Source organism: Gopherus evgoodei, chromosome 3, assembly GCF_007399415.2.
Source record: "Gopherus evgoodei ecotype Sinaloan lineage chromosome 3, rGopEvg1_v1.p, whole genome shotgun sequence".
NCBI classification, from domain to species: Eukaryota; Metazoa; Chordata; order Testudines; family Testudinidae; genus Gopherus; species Gopherus evgoodei.
The window spans coordinates 69,216,663-69,241,145 of NC_044324.1; the positions used below are offsets into that span (position 1 = coordinate 69,216,663).

The following is a 24,483-nucleotide window of genomic DNA, read 5'->3' on the forward strand; positions in this document are numbered from 1 at the left end:
TTTCCCCGATTGCTTGGTTCTCAACTGGGTAGAGAGTTTGAGGAAGCTTGTGTTGTCTTAGTTTTCCTAAGTGTCATCTACCAGAAGCATTTGCAATAACATAGGAGGATAAATTTAGTATGTGGTGCAAACAGGGTCATTTGTGCCCCTGTATTTTCCCTGTTTGACTACTTTCTCTGCTTTTTCTGAATCTACCATGTGTTAATCTTCAGGATATGCTAAAAAACATCTCTCTAAGGACTCGGAAGAGCAAGGAAGGGAGTTGGTGGTTGCTTGGAAGGCGTTATCTCCCCTTTTTGTTCAAGAAAACTGCTGCCTTTTGCTGCTTTAAAGGTTGTTCTGAACTTTTCCAGGGATGTCAAAGTTTCTATTTTATACATATATTTTTAAAGAAAATCTAAATTATAAATACTAGCAAATTTAAAACACTCTTAGCAGCTGTTTTGTCTTACCATGGGTTAGGCACAAGTTGGTCAATGTCTCTGAAGCCTCAAGTCATCAGGTTCATGTGGGGTTGGACACAATACAAAGCCCCCTGTGATTTAGGGGATTAATGTTGTTATGACACTGGTTTCCTGTGAGCTTCCTGCCCTAATATTGGTCTGCCTTATTCCAGTTTTCACCCAAATAAGGTAGTACTGTGGACTTCACCTAAAATTCCTATTCGGGATTATGGGGGAGAGAAGCTTATTAAGGTTATCATCCTACCAATGTTTTCTCCCTGCTTGTGTGTTCAAGCACATGAAGTATGTTATATGTTAAGTTTCTTGAACTTAAAGCTAACTAAAAGCACTTAAAAGCTCCATGTTTCTAGTTTCTTTTGCCAAAATTTTCTGGGCGATGCTTTAACTAAGAGGATGTTTTCTAAATTAGTTGCATTTCTTATTGTTTTGACCTTGTTAGCCAGAAATTAGGAGACTTTTCACCAAAGTGCTTACTCAGGTTTTCGCCCCAAACACTTCTCCACTTCTCTTAATTGGGGCTCTTAACGTAGAGTGGGCTGGCCCATCCTGAGGTATAAACTAAAACCCAAGAGAGGCTTTAATTTGGACTACTAACCCATCTACTTTGCCGTGGTGATTCAGGCTGTCACTCAAATGCTGACAATCCTCTAGTGTCCTCCCGCAATTCACTGGGGAAGAAAATCCATAGAGCTCCTTAGCATACTGCAGAACAAAGAACCATGGAATATGTACCCAAAAGTCCTACCAGCACATGGGTGAGTGAAGCACCAGTGAGGACACAGTAACTTGGGTGTAGTTTTGCAGTATGTCTTGGCTAATGTGGGCGTTCAGATTTAGGTGCTGGTCACCTGGGTTAATTCTGCAGTGAAGATACCTCCTCGGTGATGCTCCTTTACAAATCTGTGTTAAGGAAACAAAGTTGTCTCTCCATATAGGATCTAGTCAGCAGTGCTCTGTAATATTTTCTCTTCACCCTCCTGTATTCCTTCCACCCCTCAAAGTTTTTCTTTTGGAATATGTCTTTATTTTTCAGCTAGCAAAATTTCTACATGCCTTTCCCCTTCCTGACTTCTGCACACTTAAACATCCAACAGTAGACAACATGAAGAGGTATTTTGCTTCTCTTTTTTTAATTAACAGAATTTAATCCTCCTGGTTCTGTTCCTGCCTATATCACTGGCTTTCTTGAGGAAGCTACTTAACTGCTATGTATCTTGAGTTTCCTTATGTTAAAGAAGGGATAAAACCTTCCTATACGCACGTTGCAAAGCTTGCATGAAAGTTACTTTTTTTTTAATGTATTTTGTACACATAAGCATCTGTGGTACTCTATTTACTTCAACCTGACATTCCAAGCTATTGTATCAAACTCTGGGAAACTATGGTGCACTTTCAGTTGCTGCTTTTGTAGGTACTTAGGCTAGGTTCTTAAATCCTATTTTGCACATAACTGCCTTTCTGCAATCTCTAAAAGATGTGCGGTTTGATTATTACTGTTACCATGTATGTAATTGCACGAGCTTGGCTCTTTTGATGATGGCTGTGATGGATCCTGCCTTTCATAAGTGGGTCTGCAATCAGCAGTCTGCAATTCAGATGCAAAAATTCACTGTACATCTCCTCCTATTATAAAGGCAGCATTTGCTTAGTGTCTAAAACTTCCTCTGGTTCTTGTAATTTCAGACCTGATATGATTAACATCACCTGCTGATTGTTGCTCCCAAAATCAATACTAAAGTTGGTGGTCACATAGCATCTTGTTTAAAATGACTTCTTAACTGCTTCTTTGTACACCATTTTCACACTCTCTTACAATTTATTCTTAAAATAGAAGAGAAGAAGAGGAAAAGCCACAAGTTCTCCTATGAAACCCATAAACTTTCTGCTTGGACTACTTAAGCATACCAGTCAAATGATGATGGTCTTATAGGAGCAGCGAATTGCATAGCGCCGAATCACTAGACATGCAAATGTAACTTTTTTTTTTTCCTGTCTGTGCTTAGATCCTGATTTATAAAAAAATATTTGTTTTTGAAGAATAGTTATGCAAAAGAGTTTCAGCCAAGAGATGGTTTTCAAACTGTTCACTTATTATTTACTATTCATAGTGAGCGGTTGGCATGTAAGCAACATAATGTTGCCCCTTTTTGACCCATATGGCTAGTCAAAGTTTGGGTACTGTAAGTTGTTCTAGTTGGGGGTAGAAATTGATGGAGTCTGATGTTTTCTTTGATGCAATCATGTTTGTTTTATTTCATGTTTATTAATTGTAACCTGTCCTTTAAATCGGCTTCAGTACCCAATGACTGGAAGTTAGGTAATGTAACGCCAATATTTTCAAAGGGCTCTAGAGGTGATCCTGACAATTACAGAGCGGTAAGTCTAACGTCGGTACTGGGCAAATTAGTTGAAACAATAGTTAAGAATAAAATTGTCCGACACATAGAAAAACATAAACTGTTGAGCAATAGTCAACATGGTTTCTGTAAAGGGAAATCGTGTCTTACTAATCTATTAGAGTTCTTTTGAAGCGGTCAACAAACATATGGACAAGGGGGATCCAGTGGACATAGTATACTTAGATTTCCAGAAAGCCTTTGACAAGGTCCCTCACCAAAAGCTCTTACGTAAATTAAGCTGTCATTGGATAAAAGGGAAGGTCCTTTCATGGACTGAGAACTGGCTAAAAGACAGGGAACAAAGGGTAGGGATTAATGGTAAATTCTCAGAATGGAGAGGGGTAACTAGTGATGTTCCCCAAGGGTCAGTCCTAGGACCAATCCTATTCAATTTATTCATAAATGATCTGGAGAAAGGGGTAAACAGTGAGGTGGCAAAGTTTGCAGATGATACTAAACTAGTCAAGATAGTTAAGACCAAAGCAGATTGGGAAGAACTTCAAAAAAGATCTCACAAAACTAAGTGATTGGGCAACAAAATGGCAAATGAAATTTAATGTGGATAAATGTAAAGTAATGCACACTGGAAAAAATAACCCCAACTATACATACAATATGATGAGTGCTAATTTAGCTACAACAAGTTAGGAAAAAGATCTTGGCGTCATCGTGGATAGTTCTCTGAAGATGTCCACGCAGTGGGCAGAGGCGGTCAAAAAAGCAAACAAGATGTTAGGAATCATTAAAAAGGGGATAGAGAATAAGACTGAAAATATATTATTGCCCTTATATAAATCCATGGTACGCCCACATCTCGAATACTGTGTACAGATGTGGTCTCCTCACCTCAAAACAAATATTCTAGCACTAGAAAAGGTTCAGAAAAGGGCAACTAAAATGATTAGGGGTTTGGAGAGGGTCCCATATGAGGAAAGATTAAAGAGGCTAGGCCTCTTCAGCTTGGAAAAGAGGAGACTAAGGGGGGAATATGATAGAGGTATATAAAATCATGAGTGATGTGGAGAAAGTGGATAAGGAAAAGTTATTTACTTCTTCCCATAATACAAGAACTAGGGGTCACCAAATGAAATTAATAGGTAGCAGGTTTAAAACAAATAAAAGGAAGTTCTTCTTCACACAGCGCACGGTCAACTTGTGGAACTCCTTACCTGAGGAGGTTCTGAAAGCTGGGACTATAACAATGTTTAAAAGAGAACTGGATAAATTCATGGTGGCTAAGTCCATAAATGGCTATTAGCCAGGAAGGGTAAAGAATGGTGTCCCTAGCCTCTGTTCATCAGAGGATGGAGATGGATGGCAGGAGAGAGATCTCTTGCTCATTGCCTGTTAGCTTCACTCCCTCTGGGGCACCTGGCATTGGCCACTGTCGGTAGACAGATACTGGGCTAGATGGACCTTTGGTCTGACCCGGTACGGCCGTCCTTATGTTCTTATTTACAAGCACATGCAAAGTTCCGCTTCTCTGAATGCAGGGAGGAAACAAAGGCAAAAGGAAGGGTATTTTTCTGGTTTTTTTACAGGCCAAACTTTTTTTTCCCCTCCTTCCTATCAGCTGGCATCCTTACCTGTAACCTCTTTTTATGCTTCTCTGTTTCGCACTGTGCTTAGACTTCTGCTTGGATTTTTTCAGGTCGTCTCTGGTGTACTCTCGTTGTGTATTCCAGACACTGACCCCTTATCCAAAACAATACTCAGCAAAAACCCCTCTGCCCACACGCTCCAGACCCCTGGTTGGGGTCACATAACACTTTAGTTTTAGTCGGAGGCTTGTAATAATTTATTTTTTACACTTAAGTTAATTGAAGGGTGTATTCACACAAATAAATGTAAATGATATTTTAATTCACCCATAACGAGGTTTCACCCAGCTCTTAACAATGTTATTTCTATTCCCTGACTTAGAAGACTGACACCTTATAAAATAGGAGACTAAGGGAAAATGTACTTTGAATGCATATATTTGGATGAATAATTTCTAATATTTATCAGTATATTTTTAAAAATCACCTGGTGGCCATCCATATACTTAATATTTGTAGGCTATTATCCACTAAAAGCATGCCTGATTTATTTTGTTCCTGAAAATATTAACAAGTCACTTTGGATTGTGGTCTGCAGTAAAATATTAGTTAAGTAAAGCTACCCTTAAATGTGCTGGTTAAATAAAGTCTGTCAAAACATATTTTGCATTTAAAGCTAACTGGTTTAGTAAACAAAGGAAGTATTAACTGTAGTTAGTGAATTTACTCATTTAATTATTTACTTTTGGTCACTATGGTCTGGATTTTTAAATGTAGTGGGATTTTAAAGTACCAAACTCCCATTGAAAACAGGAGTTAGGATTACCCAATCTGCCTATCAGTCACTGTTGTGACGCTTCCCAGGGGTACCCAGAGTTTTGAGGCACCTCACTACCACCTACCTTTAGCATGAGGAAGTCTTATCTATGCCTCCTGTGGGTCAGTCTCCGAACATTACTGGCCATGGCCACCACAAGCACTCCCCCTAGGCCTCTCAGTCATTCTACAGGTTAGCAACCGTGCATTCCAAACCCTCAAGCCCTCTAAGCATCTCCTTGGAGTATCAAGCCCCTGGTCCACTGGAAACTTGTGGTATTCGCAGATTCGCTGCTTCCTAAGAAACAGTTCACCCCAGCTTACTGCTTCCATATCAGATAACAGCTCCACTTAAACATATCTAAGTGCTGTGTGTGATTGTGAAATAAAATGTGTTTATTTAACAAAGCATAGAAACTGAAGTAGTAACAAGTAGAAAGAAATGTTTACATAAACTCAAAATGCATGCTAGAGCCTACATTTTAATTAACAAGATGCTCTCATGTCAAATATTGCTCGCTCAAAATCCTTGCATCGTTTTCTAGGTAGTAAATTAGAGAACTAAACTATGTAGAGTATCAGATAAGATCATGGAAGGCTGCATTCCCTCTACCCAGAACATTAAAATTGGAGCAATAAGAAATTTAAAGGAAAAGACTTATTCTTTTATACCTTCATGTTGTCTATAACATTGAAGTTGATAAACTTCAGTGCTCCACTGGGCTTTCACTTCGATCTCCAACAAGTACCCAAAAGGAATCCATTCCCCAACTGATAACTGCAGTGTTAAGGCAAAATAATCTACCAAATGCATGAAATATGTGACAGATGCACTGATCTTTGGATATACAGTGAAACCCCACTATAACGCGATGTTTGGGGTCCAGAAACTTTGATGGCGCTAAATGCGGGGTCGCGGTATGGGGGGGTTTGTCAGTGGCCCCCAACACAGTGCATTGATGCGCGCCGCCTAGTGCCCCCTAGTGCCCAGCAGGGGAGAGAAGCTGCGGCTCCCCACCTGCCGGGGACAGAGAACTCCGGGGCTGCAGATGCCGATTTTCTCTGTTAGACTCATAGACTTTAGGGTCAGAAGGGACCAATATGATCATCTAGTCTGACCACCTGCACAAAGCAGGCCACAGAATCCTACCCATCCACTTCTATAACAAACCCCTAACCTATGTCTGAGTTATTGAAGTCTTCAAATTGTGGTTTGAAGACCTCAAGCTGCAGAGAATCCACCAGCAAGTGACCCATGCCCCACGCTGCAGAAGAAGGCGAAAAACCTCCAGGGCCTCTGCCAATCTGCCCCAGAGGAAAATTCCTTCCCGACCCCAAATATGGTGGTCAGCTAAACCCTGAGCATGTGGGCAAGACTCACCAGCCAGCACTCAGGAAAGAATTCTCTGCAGTAACTCAGATCCCATCCCATCACAGACCACTGGGCATACTTACCTGCTGATAATCAAAGATCAGTTGCCAAAATTAAGCTATCACATCATACCATCCCTTCCATAAACTTATCAAGGTTAGTCTTAAAACCAGATATGTCTTTTGCCCCCACTACTCCCCTGTTCCCAGCAGGCGGGGAGCCGCGGCTCCTCTTAAAGCCGGAGAGAAGCCACAGCCCCGCACCTGCCGGGGACAGAGAGCACCAGCGCCCGCAGACCCGGAGTTCTCTGTCCCCGACAGGTGCGAGGCTGCAGCTTCTCTCCCCTGCCATGGTGTTGGGGATCATTGGTACAGTACCATACTGTATTATACCTTAGAGGGGAGCCAACCTGTGATTGCGTTATATGCGATTTCGCGTTATGGCGGGGCATGTTATTGCGAGGTTTGACTGTAATTGATATAAAAGCATATGAGGTTACTGTGAAAGTTTTGTTTTAGATACCCAATGCTTCAAATTTTCACTCTATTAGATATGGAAGTTGAAAGCCTTAATGGAGCATCAGAGAATATGTTGCCAACAGTTGCTTTAGGCAATATGAAGGTAGATGAGAATGTTCTAGTCTTTTCCCTTAATTCTTGCCTTCCTCCCTCCCCCCCTGTAAAAATGATGTAGAATTATTATTTTTTTTAATTCCTCCAGATTTCCATCCAGTCCTCCATGTCAGTCTTCACAGTGGGGAATTCCCTGATTGCATGGCAACTGGGGGCAGAGCAGATCCTTGCTTTCAGCTTGAGTTTAAGACTGCTCCTCAGGAAGAACTCTCCAAAATTCTGTCTCCAAGTGGCACACATGACAGACTTCATGTCTCTCTTGGTAGCAGAATTTTCCCAGAATTTTTAACTGAAGGTCTGTTTCTTCATTGGCTTTAAGGTTTTTCTTAAAATTGCTAAAGAGGGTTTGAAGGACAGCCCCTCCCCTAGAAATGAGAGGCTGCAGAAACTTGTCTCCCCTCTAGCCTGTGGGCAAGGTCCGTGCCAAGAGTTGATCAGACTGCTGTGAAACGTAGCTCCCAACTGATGTATGGACAAGGCGCAAGCTGCATGGAATCTCCCTTAACTGAGACCAGTCTAGAATCAGTGGCATGGAACTGAAGAGAAGTTGTTTTGCTTTTGGTTTCCTTCAGCTCCCGTAGCTCCTCCATAGACTTGGGAGTCCCTATTTTCATGGCTTGCAGAGGAAACAGGAACAGTTCACTGAGGCATCCAGAATTTCAGGTGAAGGCAAGGCCCCCCCACCTCCCTCACCAGTACAACCTGGAGGAAGAAATCCGTGCTAATAGTCAGCAGATGGGTAAGGTCTGTGATGGGATGGTGAGAAGGCTTCAGAGGATCTGCTATTCCTACAGGCTGTTTTAACTCTGTCCTCTGTTCCTGCAAACTTTTGATACCAAGCATCATCTCCAGTGGCTCTGGCTTATTCCTTGTTCTATGTGGTCAGCCTCTGCTTAGCCCCGATAAAGTAAAGGGATTGAATTGATTCAGATCTCTTTTCTTGAGAGACATGTATTTATTTTCTCCTTCTAGTCTCCATAGGTCCCATAGGACATCATAATGTGGCTATGATTTTCCTTAGGGAGACATGCAGGATACATGTCTGTAGATTGTCCTTTTAATCTCCCTGGTAATGCTCTTTCCACCTCACAGTGCCACCCCCATTTCTCATGTTGGTAAATGATATTGCTCACAATCAGCTCTTAAAAGGCAGCATAAAATCTTAAAACTCATGAAAGAGTCTCCCCTCTAGATTCTCAAAAGTAAATAAGTGTCTAAAGCTGGGACTTTGATGGAGATAATTTACTCTGATCCAAGGTTTCCAGAGTAAGAGACTACAGCCAGTAATGTCAAGGCTGAGGCTGCTGTATCCAAGTTTAGTCTGAATGATGATTTTATCCTCCTGCCTGTGTTTGGCAGGAGTTCTCCTTCAGTTGGTATAAATATGTTGTTTACTAAGGAGACTGCAACAGGCATAATCTTACATAGAGTACTGAAGACCTTTTGGGACTTAAGTACAAGTACTTCCTGATGGGGAATCCCCACTCCACCTTAATTAAATCCTCATAAACAGGTGAGGAAGAATTATACACCTCTTCAGCTCTGCAAGGTTTTTGTTTTATTGTCTTTTGTGCTCGCCTGCAAAGCCATGGTGAGCGTGCATGCATTCACATATATAGCCAAACAAAACCAAAACAAAATAACTACAGAGTCTACTTTAAACTAGGTTTTCTTATCATTTTTTCCAGGACTAATATTTCACATTACTCTGTTTTGCTGTGTGTTCAAAACTTCCAAAGACACGTCCTGAAAAGGTCCACTCAAAGAAAGTTGGAATTGTAGGCTAACATCTGATATCCTTCCAGATACGTTGGTGATCTCTTTCGTGAGCACAGAGACAAAATAGTCACTGAAGCTTTAGACAAAAGAACAAGGCCTCACCCACACCTAAAATTTAGGTCAACCTACCTTATTTGCAGAGGGGTGTGAAAAAGTCACACCCCTAAAAGACATTTAAGATGACATAAGCCCTGGTATTCACACCACTACGTTGACAGAAGAATTCTTTGTTATCTAGTTACCGCCTCTCAACAGGGTGGATTTTCTACAGTGATAGAAAAACCCATTTCATTGCTATAGCAAGTATCTACATTAGAGGTTAGCTGCAGTTGTACCACTGTAGCATTTGTGATTGTAGACATAGCCTAAGTCACTCCCTCCTTTCAGTGAGGACCTGGTGAGAGAATCTTCAAACTTCCTTGTCTTAGCAGGTGTTCTTGATGAAGCTGCTTTCTCTCCCGGCTCCACTGTAGAGATTACCCATGGGGATGGGGGCTATTGCTATCTTTCCTGAGAGTTGGAAGACCACGACTGGGATTCTTTAGAGAAAACTATCGAAATTCAAAAGCATCTCTTGAGTTGTAAATTTCTGAAGTCTGAGCATATCTCCCGCCCCCTTCCTGCATATGATACTTCAGGGTGGGCCCTCATCGGGGTGTGAACTACCTCAGAAAATGAGTGCTTGAGATTCAGGAAAGGCTCCACAGTAGAACTCACTTACCCTGGGGATTAAGCATGCAAAGAAAACTGGCACAATATATAATTTTCCTTCTTGGATTTCAACCTATGCTTGATGTAAAATAGCTTCTGTTAGACTTCAGCACTTTGCTGAATCTGGCATTTGCCACCTCTGACTGAAGTGGGGCTACTAATGCTCAAGAGTAGACATGTTCTTAAATACTCTGAATTGGGACCCCTGTTCTCCTTTCAAAGGAGAGGCAATCTGGACTTTTCTTCTCCATTCTGGGAGATACTGCAAAATGTTCTTGCATGATAGAAATTCTATCATGGGAAATGACTTGCAATATAGTTCTAAAATCCTTATACCAGTGAGTACTAATCTGGTCCTTCCAAGCTTTCTTTATATTCTTTCCACTAACATAACTTACCTATCACACTTCTTTTTTTTTTTTTTCAGACTTTTTATTTTTCTTTCTATAATCACAGCTCTATTAATTGGCTAAGATATTTTATGCAAACAATTGTAATTGTGTGTAACTTTTTAAATATTATGACCGTTTTTGTGTGGGTGTCTGTGTATAATCAAGTGGTCATTTAAAAGATTATGCAATAAAAATATACATTTAAAAACTAAAATTATGTGCCCCTAATTTGTCAGTATCATCACTTTTTCAAAACTAAATATTGTCTAGTTAAAACTGGCTTCTAAAGTTGTCAATTTTTAAAAGAATTGGTTTGTATTGTAGCCGTTTTCTATTAAATATTTTAAAGCAAAATTTATTGGCACATGTCCTGAGTTCTTAAAATGTTATGTACTGTAGCTACAATCTTAAAGCTATAGGTACTGAAATTTAATTATTCCCACACAAATTACTTGATGGAATCCCAGCTGAAGTGCTGAAACACTGTGATTCTATACTCAACAAAGCTTCGCTAGACCTATTTTACTTTCTGCTGGGAAAATGAGATTTTACCCCAGGGTTTCAAAGATGCCAAAATTGTTACAATCTACCAGTGCAAAGGGTACAGACACAACTGTGACAATTATCATGGCATTTCGCTCCCCTCTATCGGTGGTAAGACCCTTGGTGAGCTGTTGCTGAGAAGGCTTCAGATTATTGCAGCTGATGTACTTCCTGAATCCCAGTATCGTTTTCATTCATCATGCAGCACTGCTGATATATTTATCTTATGCCAGTTACAGGAGAAAGCTGCTGAACAACAAATGCCCCTCTTGTTGCCTTTGTTGATTGTAGTCAGGTGTTCGCCTCTGTCAGACTTTGCTCTTTCATGCCTTCTTGCAAAGTTTGGCTACCCAGACAAACTAATCAACCTTATCTGCTGCATCCATGACAACATGCAGGCCCATGTACCAGTTGGTACCGACTCATCTGATCCCTTTCCTGTAACCCATGGGGTTAAACAGGATAGTGTGCTTGTCCTCTACATGATTTACTTTGCTCTTGTCTAGAGTGCTGGAAGTCATCGCACATACTACTACTGCAGGTGTTGCTCTAACAACATGTTTTGATGGTAGACTTCTAAACCTCCACTGATTCAAGGCCAAAAGCAAATCCCAGCAAAGTTAAGTCAAGTACCTATTGTATGCCGGCCACTCAACGTTTGTTGCCCTTTTCGAGAGTGATCTGCAACGTTTTGTTGAATTTCTTTGCCCATGCTTTATCTATTTTCCTCTGTATTAATGTGAAGAAAACAAGTCCTGTACCAACCATCTTCTGACCACTTCCATCACTGCCAGAAATAAAATTGAACAGCTGCCAATTAAACAATATCAAGTCCTTCAGCTACCTAGGTAGCACAGTTACTGATGACATCAACATTGAAAAAGAACTTTCAGTGTGCTTAGTCAGCTGCCTCTGCTTTTGGTTGTGTACTGAAAGACTATGGACAAGACGGGGGTTGCAGAGGGGTGCAAAGTGTTCACAAAATACCAAGTTTACAGAGCTGTTGGGCTACTTTGTCTTATATAGTGATTAGAGACCTGTGCCTTGTATCATCTTATTAAAAAACTTAACTGTTTGCAACGATGCCACCTAGGCCGCAAGATGGGAATCACATGGTCTGACAAAATCACACAGTGAAGTACTACAGCTGGCAGCCATGCTAAGCATGGAAGCTATGCTAGCACGGAGGCAAATGACCTGGGCTGGCCATGTTATATGTATGGGTAACAATTGACTGCCTAAGGGGTTCTGTATAGTGAATCTGAAAATGGGAAGTCCAACCTTCCTACTGCTTAACTCCGCTACAAAGATTGCATCAAGCAGCTTGTACAGTCTGCTGGTCTGGACTTAATGAGGTGGGAGGATATGGACCATGACAGGCAAGCTTGGCATTCCATTACAAAGGAAGTAAAATGAGCATATTGTCAAGCCATCTTGTGCAACAGTAGGAGGGAACATAGACAACAACTTGCCCTGGCACATCTCCTAAACCAGGGGTGGGCAAGTTGGTGTCTGCCTATGACCTGAAGACTGGATTCCGCCCCTCAGGGCTTTGGATCCAGCCTGCAGCGCCGTCAGCACCATGTCCCTGTGGCTTCCAGGCAGGAGGCAGAGGGCTCCATGCATTGCCCTTGCCTCCAGGCATTGCCCCCCTCCCCACAGCTCCCATTGGCTGGGAACGGGGAAATCACCGTCAATGGGAGCTTCAGGGGAGGTACCTGGAGGTGTAGCAAGGGCAGCGCACATGGAGCCCTCTGTCCCTCTTCTCCCAGGGGCCGCAGCGCTTCCTAGAGTGGCGCGGGGCCGGGGGCAGGACAGGCATGCAGGGAGCCTGCCCTGGCCCCAGTGTGCACTGCGGCCATCCCGGAGCCACTTGAGGTAAGCGGTGCTGGGCTAGAGTCCAAACCCCTCCTGTATCCTGTCCTCCAACTCCCTGCCCTGAGCCCCCTGCCACAGTCTGCACCCCTGCCCTCAGCCCCCTCCTGTACTCCTCACCCCTCCTGCATCCCAACTCCGTTCCCTGAGCCCCTTCCTGCACACTCTCCCCTCCCGCACATCAACCCCCGCCCCAGCCCTGCATACAATTTCTCCACCCAAATATGGCTCTCGGCCCAAAAAGTTTGCCCCCTCCTGTACTAAATGCTACATGTGGAAAATGATTTCCAGTCATAGTCCTACTTGAATATGAATAACAGTCATTACATTACAGTCTCTGTGGTGCATTGATACTACTTTCTTGGGGGCATCACTGAGAGGGTTATGGTGGGAAAACTGAATCACCTATTCAGTTGAATGTCCCTGCAGTTTGCTCTTGCATATCAATCGGACAGAAATTAGCTCAACCTTCTTCTTTTTGTGTGACTGTTGTCTTTATGTAAAACTGCCTTGCTCACTATCATAGCATTATTGGTTGGTCAGTGGAATATTTGAGTGAAAAACATCCAGAGGTGACGACTCTTCTGAAACATTGAAATTGTGCTCCCTTAGAATGAGAGGATCTAAAAATGTAGGTTCATTTCAGAATGCAATAGGTTTCTACCTATATTATAGAAAACTTGGTTTTGCAGTACGCACTTAAATTATATCCTTGTTTCTAGTTCTTCAGGAGAGTTAAGGCTTCATTCTCATTTAGAGGTTATCATCAACTACTAGGCTGACGATTGTGTACAGTTTCACCATTTGCATCTAGGTTTTATTTACCAGATTACTTAAATAAAGCAATGGTTGGTTTGAAAAGTTTAACTGGAAAAATAAATGGAGTGTATTTGTGCCTGGTTGAGGTATAGACTGACAAAGAGTAAAAATGCAGAGAGACTGATCTACGCTTGGTATACAATGTGTATACAAGGAGTAAACTTTACAAGTGTGAATGTTGTCAAACAAACGGCTGATTAGTTAACGGTATGCAGTTGTCTTTTTCTGCTTCAGTTAAGTCTTTTAATAATAATGTGTGGTGTCAAATGTGTGCAGCTACTTACAGAAACACAATGCTTTTTCACTTTGAATCTATGTTCTAGTGTTAATTTTAATCAACATGCTAAAAGACTTGAGTATATAGTTGTGCACATTCTAAAAATAAGTCTGTGCTGCAGTCACTAACCTTATTTTGTCAAATGATACTTGAATGATTATATTAACTAAATATCTGGGATATAGTATCATGTTGTTTTACCCTTCTAGGTTGAAGTGATTAGTGACCTGGCTTGAAATCAAGACTTATCTTAACTTGTTCTCATTTCAGCTTTGAATAGATCACAATCCAGGAGAGATGGAGGTTATAAAAATAATTGGAGCTTTGATCATGGAGAAGAAAGTGAAGGAGATGCAGAGAAAGAGTAAGGATATTTTTATCTAGGTTATTGAAAATAAAAGTGCTTAATTATAGGAACCTAATTTTTTATAAATGGTTAAACTGTAGTATATAATATGTGTAGAAAATTAGATTCTTAACTTTCTCTTCAATAATTTAATACTAAGAAAAATTATTTTGAAAGAACTTGTCATTCTTAATTATTCCTAGACAAAAAAATACATTCAAATAGAGTTAAGATATAAATTAGTAATTTAGGTAAAATAATTGGCAGAGATATTGTAATTATCCCCAAAATAAACAATACGAATTCAGGAAATTCAGAGCTGACGGTTAAATTTAAATAAAATCCAAACATGTTAAGGTAAAGACACACACAGTTAGGATACCCAAACAATCTTAGCTCTGCCCTATAATGGCTTTCTGCAATAACCATATAATTATAATTTAAAGTGTTTTAGTGTTTGTAGTCTCAAGTTAGATTAAACTGGCTTTAAAAAAAGCAAGACTAGATTCTCCCCTCAACTCCATGTTGTTAAACACGGGAGAGGTTGGCTTTGTTCCCTAACTGTATGCTTCCGTACATTACGTGTTTGGTTTGTAATACTTTGTGAGAAAGATGGGATAATTGTTTTTTAAAAAAAAAGTTTTACTCCAAATTACTGATGTTTTCTCAAACTTAATGTAGCTTTCTGTCTGGGAAACTTCTCGTTTTCCAAAAATTACAAGGTTCATAAATGAACGGTAAATGAGAAATCAGAGAGTGATCTCATGATGTTTCTAATTATTTGATGATACATGGTATATCTGGTGAATAGCGTAGCTTTTTAAAAAGAAATAGGACTAGTGTTCCTTTCTTTGAATTTAAAAAAGCGAAAGTTAATGTACAAGATGAAGAATAAAATCTTCTGCTTTAGAGAAACTCATGAAGAATCGCCCACTTTCAAACTGGGCACTCTTCCTATTGCTCCCAAAAGGAGCAGAGCGAAGCTGCTGTTGGCAAGATAATAATCCTCTGTGCTGCATGGGGAGAGGAACACTTTGAAGAGTAGGTGAATGGAGGCAGTGGCCATTTGTGGAAAGGCAACCTTTCTCAGTCCCATTGAGGACAAAAGGAGATGACAATCATTTTGGAGGAGGGTAACTTTCATGGAACCTTTTGAAGGAGATTGTGCCAGTCTTGCTGAAGAATAAAAAGCTCTCATTTATGAATTAAACAGTAAAATGTGATCTTCAATAAATATAATTCATCCTTTTTTTCCCCCCCCAGATGTACCCACTATGCAAAACTTAAATGAGTTTTAACTGTGTGGATAAACGGTTTTTGTTTTTGTTTTGTTTTTTTTTGGTGTATGTGTTTAAAGATCAATCAGTGGGGTCTAAAGTCAACAGTAGCTTGCTAAATTTATTAAAGGACGCCCTCTCTGAATTTCAGAGAATTTAGAAGCACATCTGTTAGTTTTTAGTTAATTTTTAAAATGCTGTAATTTTGAAGATGCTATTCTATTTTTACGTCTAGCAAGCAGAGGTTGAATTCTTGTTTTAAGTGCCAAATTTAACTAGAGAGGGGAGATATTTTCAAATCTCATTTGAAAACAGATGTAGAGTCTCTTGGATTGAGATGTCCAAGAACACTGTTCCAGTAGTGTGAGAGAAGGCTTTATATCAATAGTGGGAAAATTCTGTGGAAGGAAAAAAACAGGCAGAAGAAGCTATATGGGAAGCAAATACAAGAAAACAACATCCTCCTTCCCCCATGATATGCATGCTTAACACACATAGTATGTTAAGTTTTTAGAAATACTATGTACATTGAATAGCAAGCATTGAGATCCCCTTATTGAAATGGAAATTTAGAAAAGCCCTCATTAAAAGATCGCACTTAGGTTTCACAAGAATAACACATTCTTAATTAATTTCCTTACTGTGCTATTTAACACTTGGGTTTTTTTAAATTGCCAGTTTTCATAGTGTAATTTATTTAATTTTGGTGTGAAGTATTGTTTGGGGGGGTGTGTGTATGTGGTGGGTTTTTTTTTTTTTAATATTATGCTGGCTGTTTCGTTTTGCGTTTTACTCCTCTTGGAAAATGAATATGATACACCAGGAGATGATTTTGTTTCTTCCAATAATTTCCTACTAGCCTTTGGCTGCCTTCAAAAGATGACTTCTCAGCATAGAATGAGACTTGTATTTAGTGGTAGTCCCAGTAAAATCTCTGAAAAGTCATTGGGTAGCACATGTTTTCATAGTGAATCTGTTCTCTAATTTAAACCAGTATTTCTGAATGATTGTACGTTCCCGTAAAATAGGTCCAACAGACAGCAGTGTAAGTATTGTCTTATATTTTAATATACTACAGGACTCAACTTTTATTTGGATCAGTGATATCTAACACGTTTGGAGATTTTTGTTTATGAATTTTTCACAGGTTTGATACCACTGATTCATAACCATCTAGTTTTCTTCTCTTTTGTATAACATAGAAGCTATTGTGTATTGTAACTGTATTTTTCCTATTCCTCTTCCTTTTTTCGCATATAGCCTGTTTTTATAAAGGTGTAGCTGGATACAAGGTCCATTGTGTTTAAAAATTCTTTGATAGAAACCATCTTTCTATTTCTGCTTTTTGTGTTTTATGTGCATCTTACATATGTAGCTTCTGATAGAATCCTAAACTACATAGAATACAATTCTTCAAAAGTAGTTGAATGCTGTTAAGCTTGTTTTTAATTTCTGTATTTCTTTTTTGTGAAGAAAAAGAAATAAATATACTAAGAATCTTTGACCCACCTACTTCCTATATTCCATATCTTAACCTCCCTGATCTTGAGCCCAGAATAAAATCTCAATTTTAGGGCTGTCAATCACAAAACAAATTTAAAAATAATTGTGATTAATTGCTGTTTTAGTCACACTGTAAACAATAGAATACCAATTAAAATTTATTATAAATATTTTTGTATGTTTTTCTACATTTTCAAATATATTGATTTCAATTACAACACAGAATATTAAGTGTAAAGTGCTCACTTTATATTTTTATTACAAATATTTGCACTGTAAAAAAGATAAAAATAAATGGTATTTTTCAGTTCCCATCATACAACTCCATTCAGTCATAGTTCTTGTTCAGCCAATCTCCAAGACAAACAAGTTTGTTTACATTTTCGGGAGGTAATACCTGCTTCTTCTAAAAGTGAGAACAGGCTTTCACATGGCACTGTTGTAACCGGCACTGCAAGGTATTTACATGCCAGATATGCTAAACATTGGTATTCCCTTTCATGCTTCAACTTGTAGACTTTAAAGCAGGGGTAGGCAACCTATGGCACATAGTTGGCACCTGAGCTAATTTTCAGTGGCACTTGCAGTGCCTGGGTCCTGGCCACCCGTCCGGGGGGCTCTGCATTTTAATTTAATGTTAAATAAAACTTCTTAAACATTTTAAAAACCTTAGTTACTTTACATACAATAGTTTAGTTCTATATTATAGACTTATAGAAAGAAACCTTCTAATAATGTTAAAATGTATTATGGGCACATGAAACCTTAAATTAGAGTGAATAAATGAAGACTCGGCACACCACTTCTGAAAGGTTGCCGCCCCTGCTTTAAAGTTTAACACTATTTCATTTTTGAGTGCAGTTACTTAAAAAATAAAAACTATTATGTTTGTAAGTTGCACTTTCATGATAGAGATTGCGCTGCAGTACTTGTATAATACATTTAAATTGGTTTTCTATTGTTTAACAGTCTGATTAAAACTGCAATTAATTGTGACTATTTTTTTGATAGTCTGATACCCTATTAAACTTATCTCTGTGGAAATCATAGGAGATACGGAAAGGGAAGCTAAGTTTACTGTATGTTATCCCAGAATTTTAAAGTTGTACTGATTCAAGGGTGACTATATAGACTTAAGAGTCTGTCTTTTTTCTAAACTACTTCTAGTTGTCCATGTTAGGTCTGTGTTCATCTGTGTGTTCCACTTTTTTTTTTTTTTAATCCCTACCTCTCTTATTTTTGTCTAAATGGTATTGCGGCTTTCATTTAAGGATGTTTATCCCCTTTAATAACTTCTTAGTATGTTATGCTTGTCTAATACATTCTGATTTGTTACAAATGTTGACAAAGTTTTGGAGAGAAATCTCTGGAAAAAATATTCAATATGACAGTAACTGTCCTTCCTATCTCTCTAGATTTTCTTTAGTTTTCTAAATAATTTTAAATACAACTTTATTTTTTTCACCTCAAAGCAATCACTGTATGTCTGACCGATTTAGTCCTCGGGGAAACCTGCACAACACTTTCAAAAGATGAGCTTGGAAGCTTAGATTCATAACTCTGCTCAACACTAAAAATCATGGTCTTTATAAAGATGCTGCATTTATGGCTTGTTACAATTATCTGTAACCCACCAACTCTCCTCCCTTCTAATGTTGTTTGGCAGCCGCCTGCGTTGTCCACTGCTTTCAGGAAAAGCAGCCGGTTGCAGCTAGCTGGTGGGGGCTTGGAATCAGAGTGGACCAGCAGCCCCCCATCACCTCCCCGCTGCCCTAAGTTCCCTGTGCTGTAGCTGCCCAGCAGGCTATCAAGGCAGTTCAGCTGTCCCTCCCCCAACTGTCATGTGCTGCTTCTGCCCTCTGCCTTGGAGCTGCTCCCAGAGCCCACGTCCAGACTAACCCGCGGCATCGGCGGGTTAAAATCGATTGCTCGGGGATCGATATATCGCGTCTAGTCTGGACGCGATGTATCGATCCCCGAGCGCGCTTACATCGATTCCGGAACTCCATCAACCCGAACGGAGTTCCAGAATCGACATGGAGAGCCGCGGACATCGATGCCGCGCCGTCTGGACGGTGAGTACCTCGATTTTAGAAATTCGACTTCAGCTACGTTATTCACGTAGCTGAAGTTGCGTATCTAAAATCGATTTTAATACCCTAGTCTGGACGTGGCCAGAGACTCCTGCTTGCTGTGCAGGAGGGAAATTGGGGGGGGAGGGGGCACGTGCTAGTGTCAGGGTGTCTCTTTCCTTCCCCTTCCCCCCCTCCTGCACCCTGCATACCCCTTCTCCATATAGAGCAGGGAGGGGACACGGATGGAGAGAGATACAGAGCGCTTGAGGCAACAGCTGCTGTCTCAGCTTCCTGATCCATTTAAAAACACAATGCACTTAAGAGTGAAAACTTAAGTAAAACTTTATTTTATTCTCATTTCCTGTTTATAGTTTTCTTTGTGCATTCACTTAATGTTAATCTCAAACAAATCTAACATAATATTGCTTGCTTATTACACTGACCACTGTAATGTTTCTGATTTTTTGGGGGAGTTTATTTTTAAAAAAATATATTTTTGTGTATTTTTAAACCATCTGTGTAGACAGGCTTTGAGTTATAGTATGGTTTTAAGACTATTTTGCTGCCATTTTGCTGTATTACAGTATACCCGTATTTTTCTCCCTAACTGTTTAGTGAGGCAAAACTGCTCCGCATAGATGAGAGTGATGGGTCCTTCAGTCCCACTGAAGAAAAGAAGGTAAGTATTTTATATATTAATCCATTAAAACACATATTAAGATTTTTGTTTTAAACAGAGTTGTATAGTAATCCAATTGAATTAAAAAAAAATGAAAAACTTGTTGCCTTTCTATGATGCACTTGGCAAAAATATCTTGAGTTGCATTCCTTTACTATTCATTCTGAATTCCAGGGGGCTTGCTTGCTGTACAGTACTATCTTTTTTTCTTTCTTCTGAGCTCTGAAACCATCACCATTGATGGTTACTTTTAACTCTAGACAACTTCCAGTCTAAGACTACATTGTTTTTCCTTAGCAGAAAGACTAAACTTACCTCCTAGTCTTTCTTGACCACATACAGCGGTGTATTTCATGGTTTTGAATATCTGTGTGTGTATCTGGGGGTGGGAAGCAGTGGAGGGTGGTTGTGTTCTTTTGCGATTTTGACGGCAGGTGCTGAAGTATTTTGTTGGAAAGAAGTTTCATAATACTTGAAAATTTCAGTGTTTTGCGTAGTGGGTATGTGTAGCAAAGACAGACTGTCTTTCTCCCTGCCAAATCACCTGAGAAATGCAACCCGTGAATCAGACCAAACGAATGATTAAGCAAATGGCTACAGGTGATGATTCCATAGATAAGGAGGAATAGGCTGTATATGGTTATAGCAATACTATTTAACTAGTAATATAGAGCATTACATTTTTTAATTTATATGTTTATATTAATATAGGCTTAATAAATTTAACAGTAATTGAAAGAGAATAGTTCTCTAAGATAGCTTTTTGAACTTTGGAAAGTATCTGGAATCCAAAAATAGAGTAGAAATGCTGATGTTATCTCCTAAAGACATTATCTTGGCAATGGAGAATAGTTTTATTTCCTAATATTTACATATTTCTGGGTTTAAGGGCACTGGATTTATTGTAAAATTTTCTCCGTATAAATGGCATGTTCTCTTCTCTTTTCATTTTTTGTAGTTTCTGGAATTATGCTATCTAGGACAAAACTTTAGACAAGAGAGTTCTGAATAGAATATTGTATGAAACGTAATTTTAGTTTGAGTTATGAGGTCTTGGGAAAACTGTTTGTTTGAAGACCAAGGGACAGGATTTATGTCGGAAATGGCGTATGACTAGGTATTAGATCAGAGGTCAGCAACCTTTCAGAAGTGGTGTGCCGAGTCTTCATTTATTCACTCTGATTTAAGGTTTTGCATGCCAGTAATACATTTTAATGTTTTTAGAAGATCTCTTTCTATAAGTCTATAATATATAACTAAACTATTGTTGTATGTAAAGTAAATAAAGTTTTTAAAAAATGTTTAAAAAGCTTCATTTAAAATTAAAATTTTAAAATGCAGAGCCCCCCGGACCAGTGGCCAGGACCTGGGCAGTGAGAGTGCTGCTGAAAATCAGCTCGCGTGCCACAGGTTGCCTACTCCTGTTTTAGATAGAACATTAAGATCTTTAACATCTAGTACAAAGGCAGTCAAATATGGATTCCAATGAGTATTCATACAGGTATTTCACAACTTAATAGTTTGTATACTCTCATCAACCAAACATTTTACTAATTGTCTCATTACAGTCACTACGCTGTCGACCAGGAACTGTTGGCACCAGCGGCGAGTATATAAAAACATATGCAAGGCGAGGCAAAACTGGAAGTTTTAGAGTTTTGAAAGGGAACTCAATTGGACTCAACATGCTGGGAAATAGCAAGAAATTGAGGTACAGAATTTCTACGTTTACCAAGTAATTGCTTAGTTAACAATGTTTTATTTAAACATGATATATGAATATCATTTTAGATACCATTTTTCTTCAAGTGATTGCTCATGTGTATTCCACAGTAGGGGTGTGTGCTGGCCATGTGTGCCAGTGCCGGAAGTTTTTCTCCTAGCAGTACCCGTAGCGGGGAGTGCCCCCTGGAGTGACACCTGCCTGGCACGGTATAAGAGGAGCTGTGCACTCCCTCCACCCTCAGTTCCTTCTTGCTGTCATTGAAGGTGCATCGAAATGGCTCTTCTCCAGCATTGCTGTAGCTTGTCCCCAGAACTGTTTGTTTGTTTAGTACCTGTAGTTAATTAGCATAGTTAGTTTAGTTAGTCAGTGAGCCTGCGCTGGGGCATGCCCTGAGCCCCAGGATTTAAGTCGTAAGGTTCTTGTTGACGTTCTGTGCCAAGAAGCGACCCGCATGCAGACTGCTTGTGCTGCTTGGGAGAAATCTGTATCAGTGAGAGGTGCTAGATTTTGCAAATCATTTAAGCCTTGGACCAAAAAAGAAAGGGACATTAGGCTCCAAGCCATTCTGATGGATTTGGCACTGACCTCAACCCCGGCACACCACTCCAAGCCGGTACCGGGCACCGTGGTGTTAGTACGTGGCGATCTGCCGGTGCCATCGGCCAGTTGGCACCACTCCCTGTCCACGGGGCATGCCAAGAGGGCCAGGAAAACTCCCTCTTCACAGCAGCACTGAGCTTCCAGTTAAGAGTGGCAAACCATCAGGCCCTCTTGGGTTGGTATGAATTTAATCTGTGGGGTTCCCTGCCTAAATTTGAGGTCTCTCTCCAGGAGCGTGATAAGGAGGAGTTCAGGGTGCTAGTGGAGGAAGGGGCAACGGCGGCTTGGGCTTCCCTGCAGGCTGCCTTAGATGCTGTGGACCTGGCTGCACGTTCCGTGGCCTCTATTGTGTCCATGAGACGCATGTCATGGCTCCTGTTCTCTGGGCTCTCCAGTGAGGTGCAGTTGTCCATGCAGGATCCCCCGTCTGATGGGAAAACTCTGTTTGCAGAGAAAACAGATACAAGACTGCATGGCATGAAGGATTTACACATGACCCTCCAGACCCTGAGTCTCTATGTCCCAGCTCCAGCAAAATCTAAGTTCAAGCCACAGCAGACTCCGACCCCGGAGACACCCTCATAGGAAGTCTCAGCCTGCCCCCGAGCCTGGACTCCTCCTCCCCCGCCCCACCACCACCAAGGGGAAGCAGGCAGGGAAAAGACAATTTTGACAGGACGCTCAGAGGCAACCCACCAGTCCTTATCAGGGATTCACCCCCAATAAAGCTTCTCTTCTCCAACCAGTTTGTGTGCTTTCCTTTTGGAATGATCTCAGCTCACTTTGGACCAATGGGTCCTCAACACCATCTACCGGGGTTACACCTCCAGTTTACCTACTCCCCACCCAACCACCTCCATCCGTCTTGGGGGACCCCTTGCACGAAGCTCTGCTCGAGCAGGAGGTGAGGCGGTTCCTAGGACTAGGAGCGATAGAGGCGGTGCCCAAGCAGTTCATGGGCAAGGGATACTAGTCCTGTTATTTCCTTATCCCAAAGACCAAGGAGGGACTCAGGCCCATACTGGACCTATGGGGTTTGAACCAGCACATGGTGAAGCTCAAGTTTTGCATGGTGTCCCTGGCCTCCATCGTCCGCTCCCTGGATCCTGGGGACTAGTACGCTGCCCTCGAGCTACAGGACGCGTACTTCCACATTCACATATTCGAGGGCCACAGGCGCTTCTTCCGTTTTTGTGGTGGGACAGAATCATTACCAATTTATAGTCCTCCCATTTGGGCTGTCCACTGCCCCAAAATTGTTTACAAAATGTATGTCGGTGATAGTGGCCTACCTCAGATTTCGGAGACCACAGATATTTCCCTATCTGGATGATTGGCTTTAAAGGACACCTCCCGGTCCCAGGTGAGGGATCACGTGGCTCTCCTCCTGTCCACATGCACCGCCTTAGGCCTGCTGGTAAACAACACCAAGTCCACGTTAGTCCTGGTCCATCACATAGTTTATCGGGGCACTCCTGGACGCAGTGTTGGCCCGGGCCTCCCTCCTGCCAGACAAGTTTGAGACCCTTAAAGGTCTCGTCGATTCGGTCACAAGGTTCCTGGTCGCAACAGCCAGGGTTTGCCTGCAGCTCTTGGGTCATATGTTGGTATGCACGTATGTGGTCTGTCACGCCAGACTCGGGATGAGGCCCGTCAAGCTCTGCTTGGCCTTAAATTTTTCCCAGGCCACAGACAGGATGGACAAGGTCCTTACTGTGCTGGACGCTGTGACCATCTCCCTGCGATGGTGGTTCACCCCGAACAACATGCTCCAAGGAGTCCTGTTCAGGGACAGGGCCCTGTCCCTGGAGCTGGTGTCCAATGCGTCAGACCTGGGTTGGGGGTTGCGTGGGGAGCTTTCAGACCCAAGGCCTGTGGTCGGCTAAGGACCTGACCCTACACATAAACGTCAGAGAGTTCAGAGTGGTGCGGCTGACGTGTATGGCCTTCGACCCGCACCAGGAGGGCAAGGTAGTCGGGCCCCTCATGGACAACACAGTCTCGATGTTTTATATCAACTGGCAAGGCGGGACCTGCTCCTCTGCCTCGAAGCCCTCAGGCTGTGGGACTTCTGTATAGCCCACAACATCTATCTGAAGGCCTTCCACTTACTGGATTCCCGCAACGAGAGGGCGGATCGCTTGAGCAGGGACTTCTCCTCACAACACGAGTGGTCCGTCCACCTGGAAGTTGCCCACCGGCTCTTCTGAAGATGGGGAACTCTCCAGGTAGACCTATTCGTGACTCGACAGAACCAGCGATGCCCCTGGTTCTGCTCCAGAGGGGTCTGGGGAGGGGCACTAGCTCCAATGCTTTTCTCCTGTCCTGGTCAGGCCGGCTTCTCTACTCCTTCCCCGTTCCCCCCCACCCCTCTCTCTGATCAACAGGGTCCTGGAGAAGATAAAGTCGGACAAGGCCTAGGTCCTCCTGATTGCCCCGTTGTGGCCCAGGCAGTATTGGTTCAGGACCCTCACAGGCCTGGTAGTAGCTCCGCCATGGCCATTGCCACTCCTCCGAGACCTGTTCTCACAGGACCAAGGCTGCCTCCTCCATCCCAGCCTAGCGGCTCTTCACCTTATTGCATGGCTGCTCAGTGGTTAGGTGAAGAGGAAGGGATGTGCTCAGAGCAAGTTCAAAGTGCATCCTCCTTGAAAGTA

General features: G+C 41.5%; 1 protein-coding gene across 1 annotated transcript in view; it reads left to right on the top strand.

Moving 5' to 3' along the window:
• The window catches only part of SENP6 (SUMO specific peptidase 6), a 180,038-nt gene that overhangs the window by 20,217 nt on the left and 135,338 nt on the right, over window positions 1-24,483 (top strand). Inside the window, 3 exon segments of the mRNA XM_030555783.1 lie at window positions 13,891-13,984; window positions 19,437-19,500; window positions 21,069-21,211. Of these exon segments, the coding sequence (XP_030411643.1) occupies window positions 13,891-13,984; window positions 19,437-19,500; window positions 21,069-21,211 (301 nt within the window).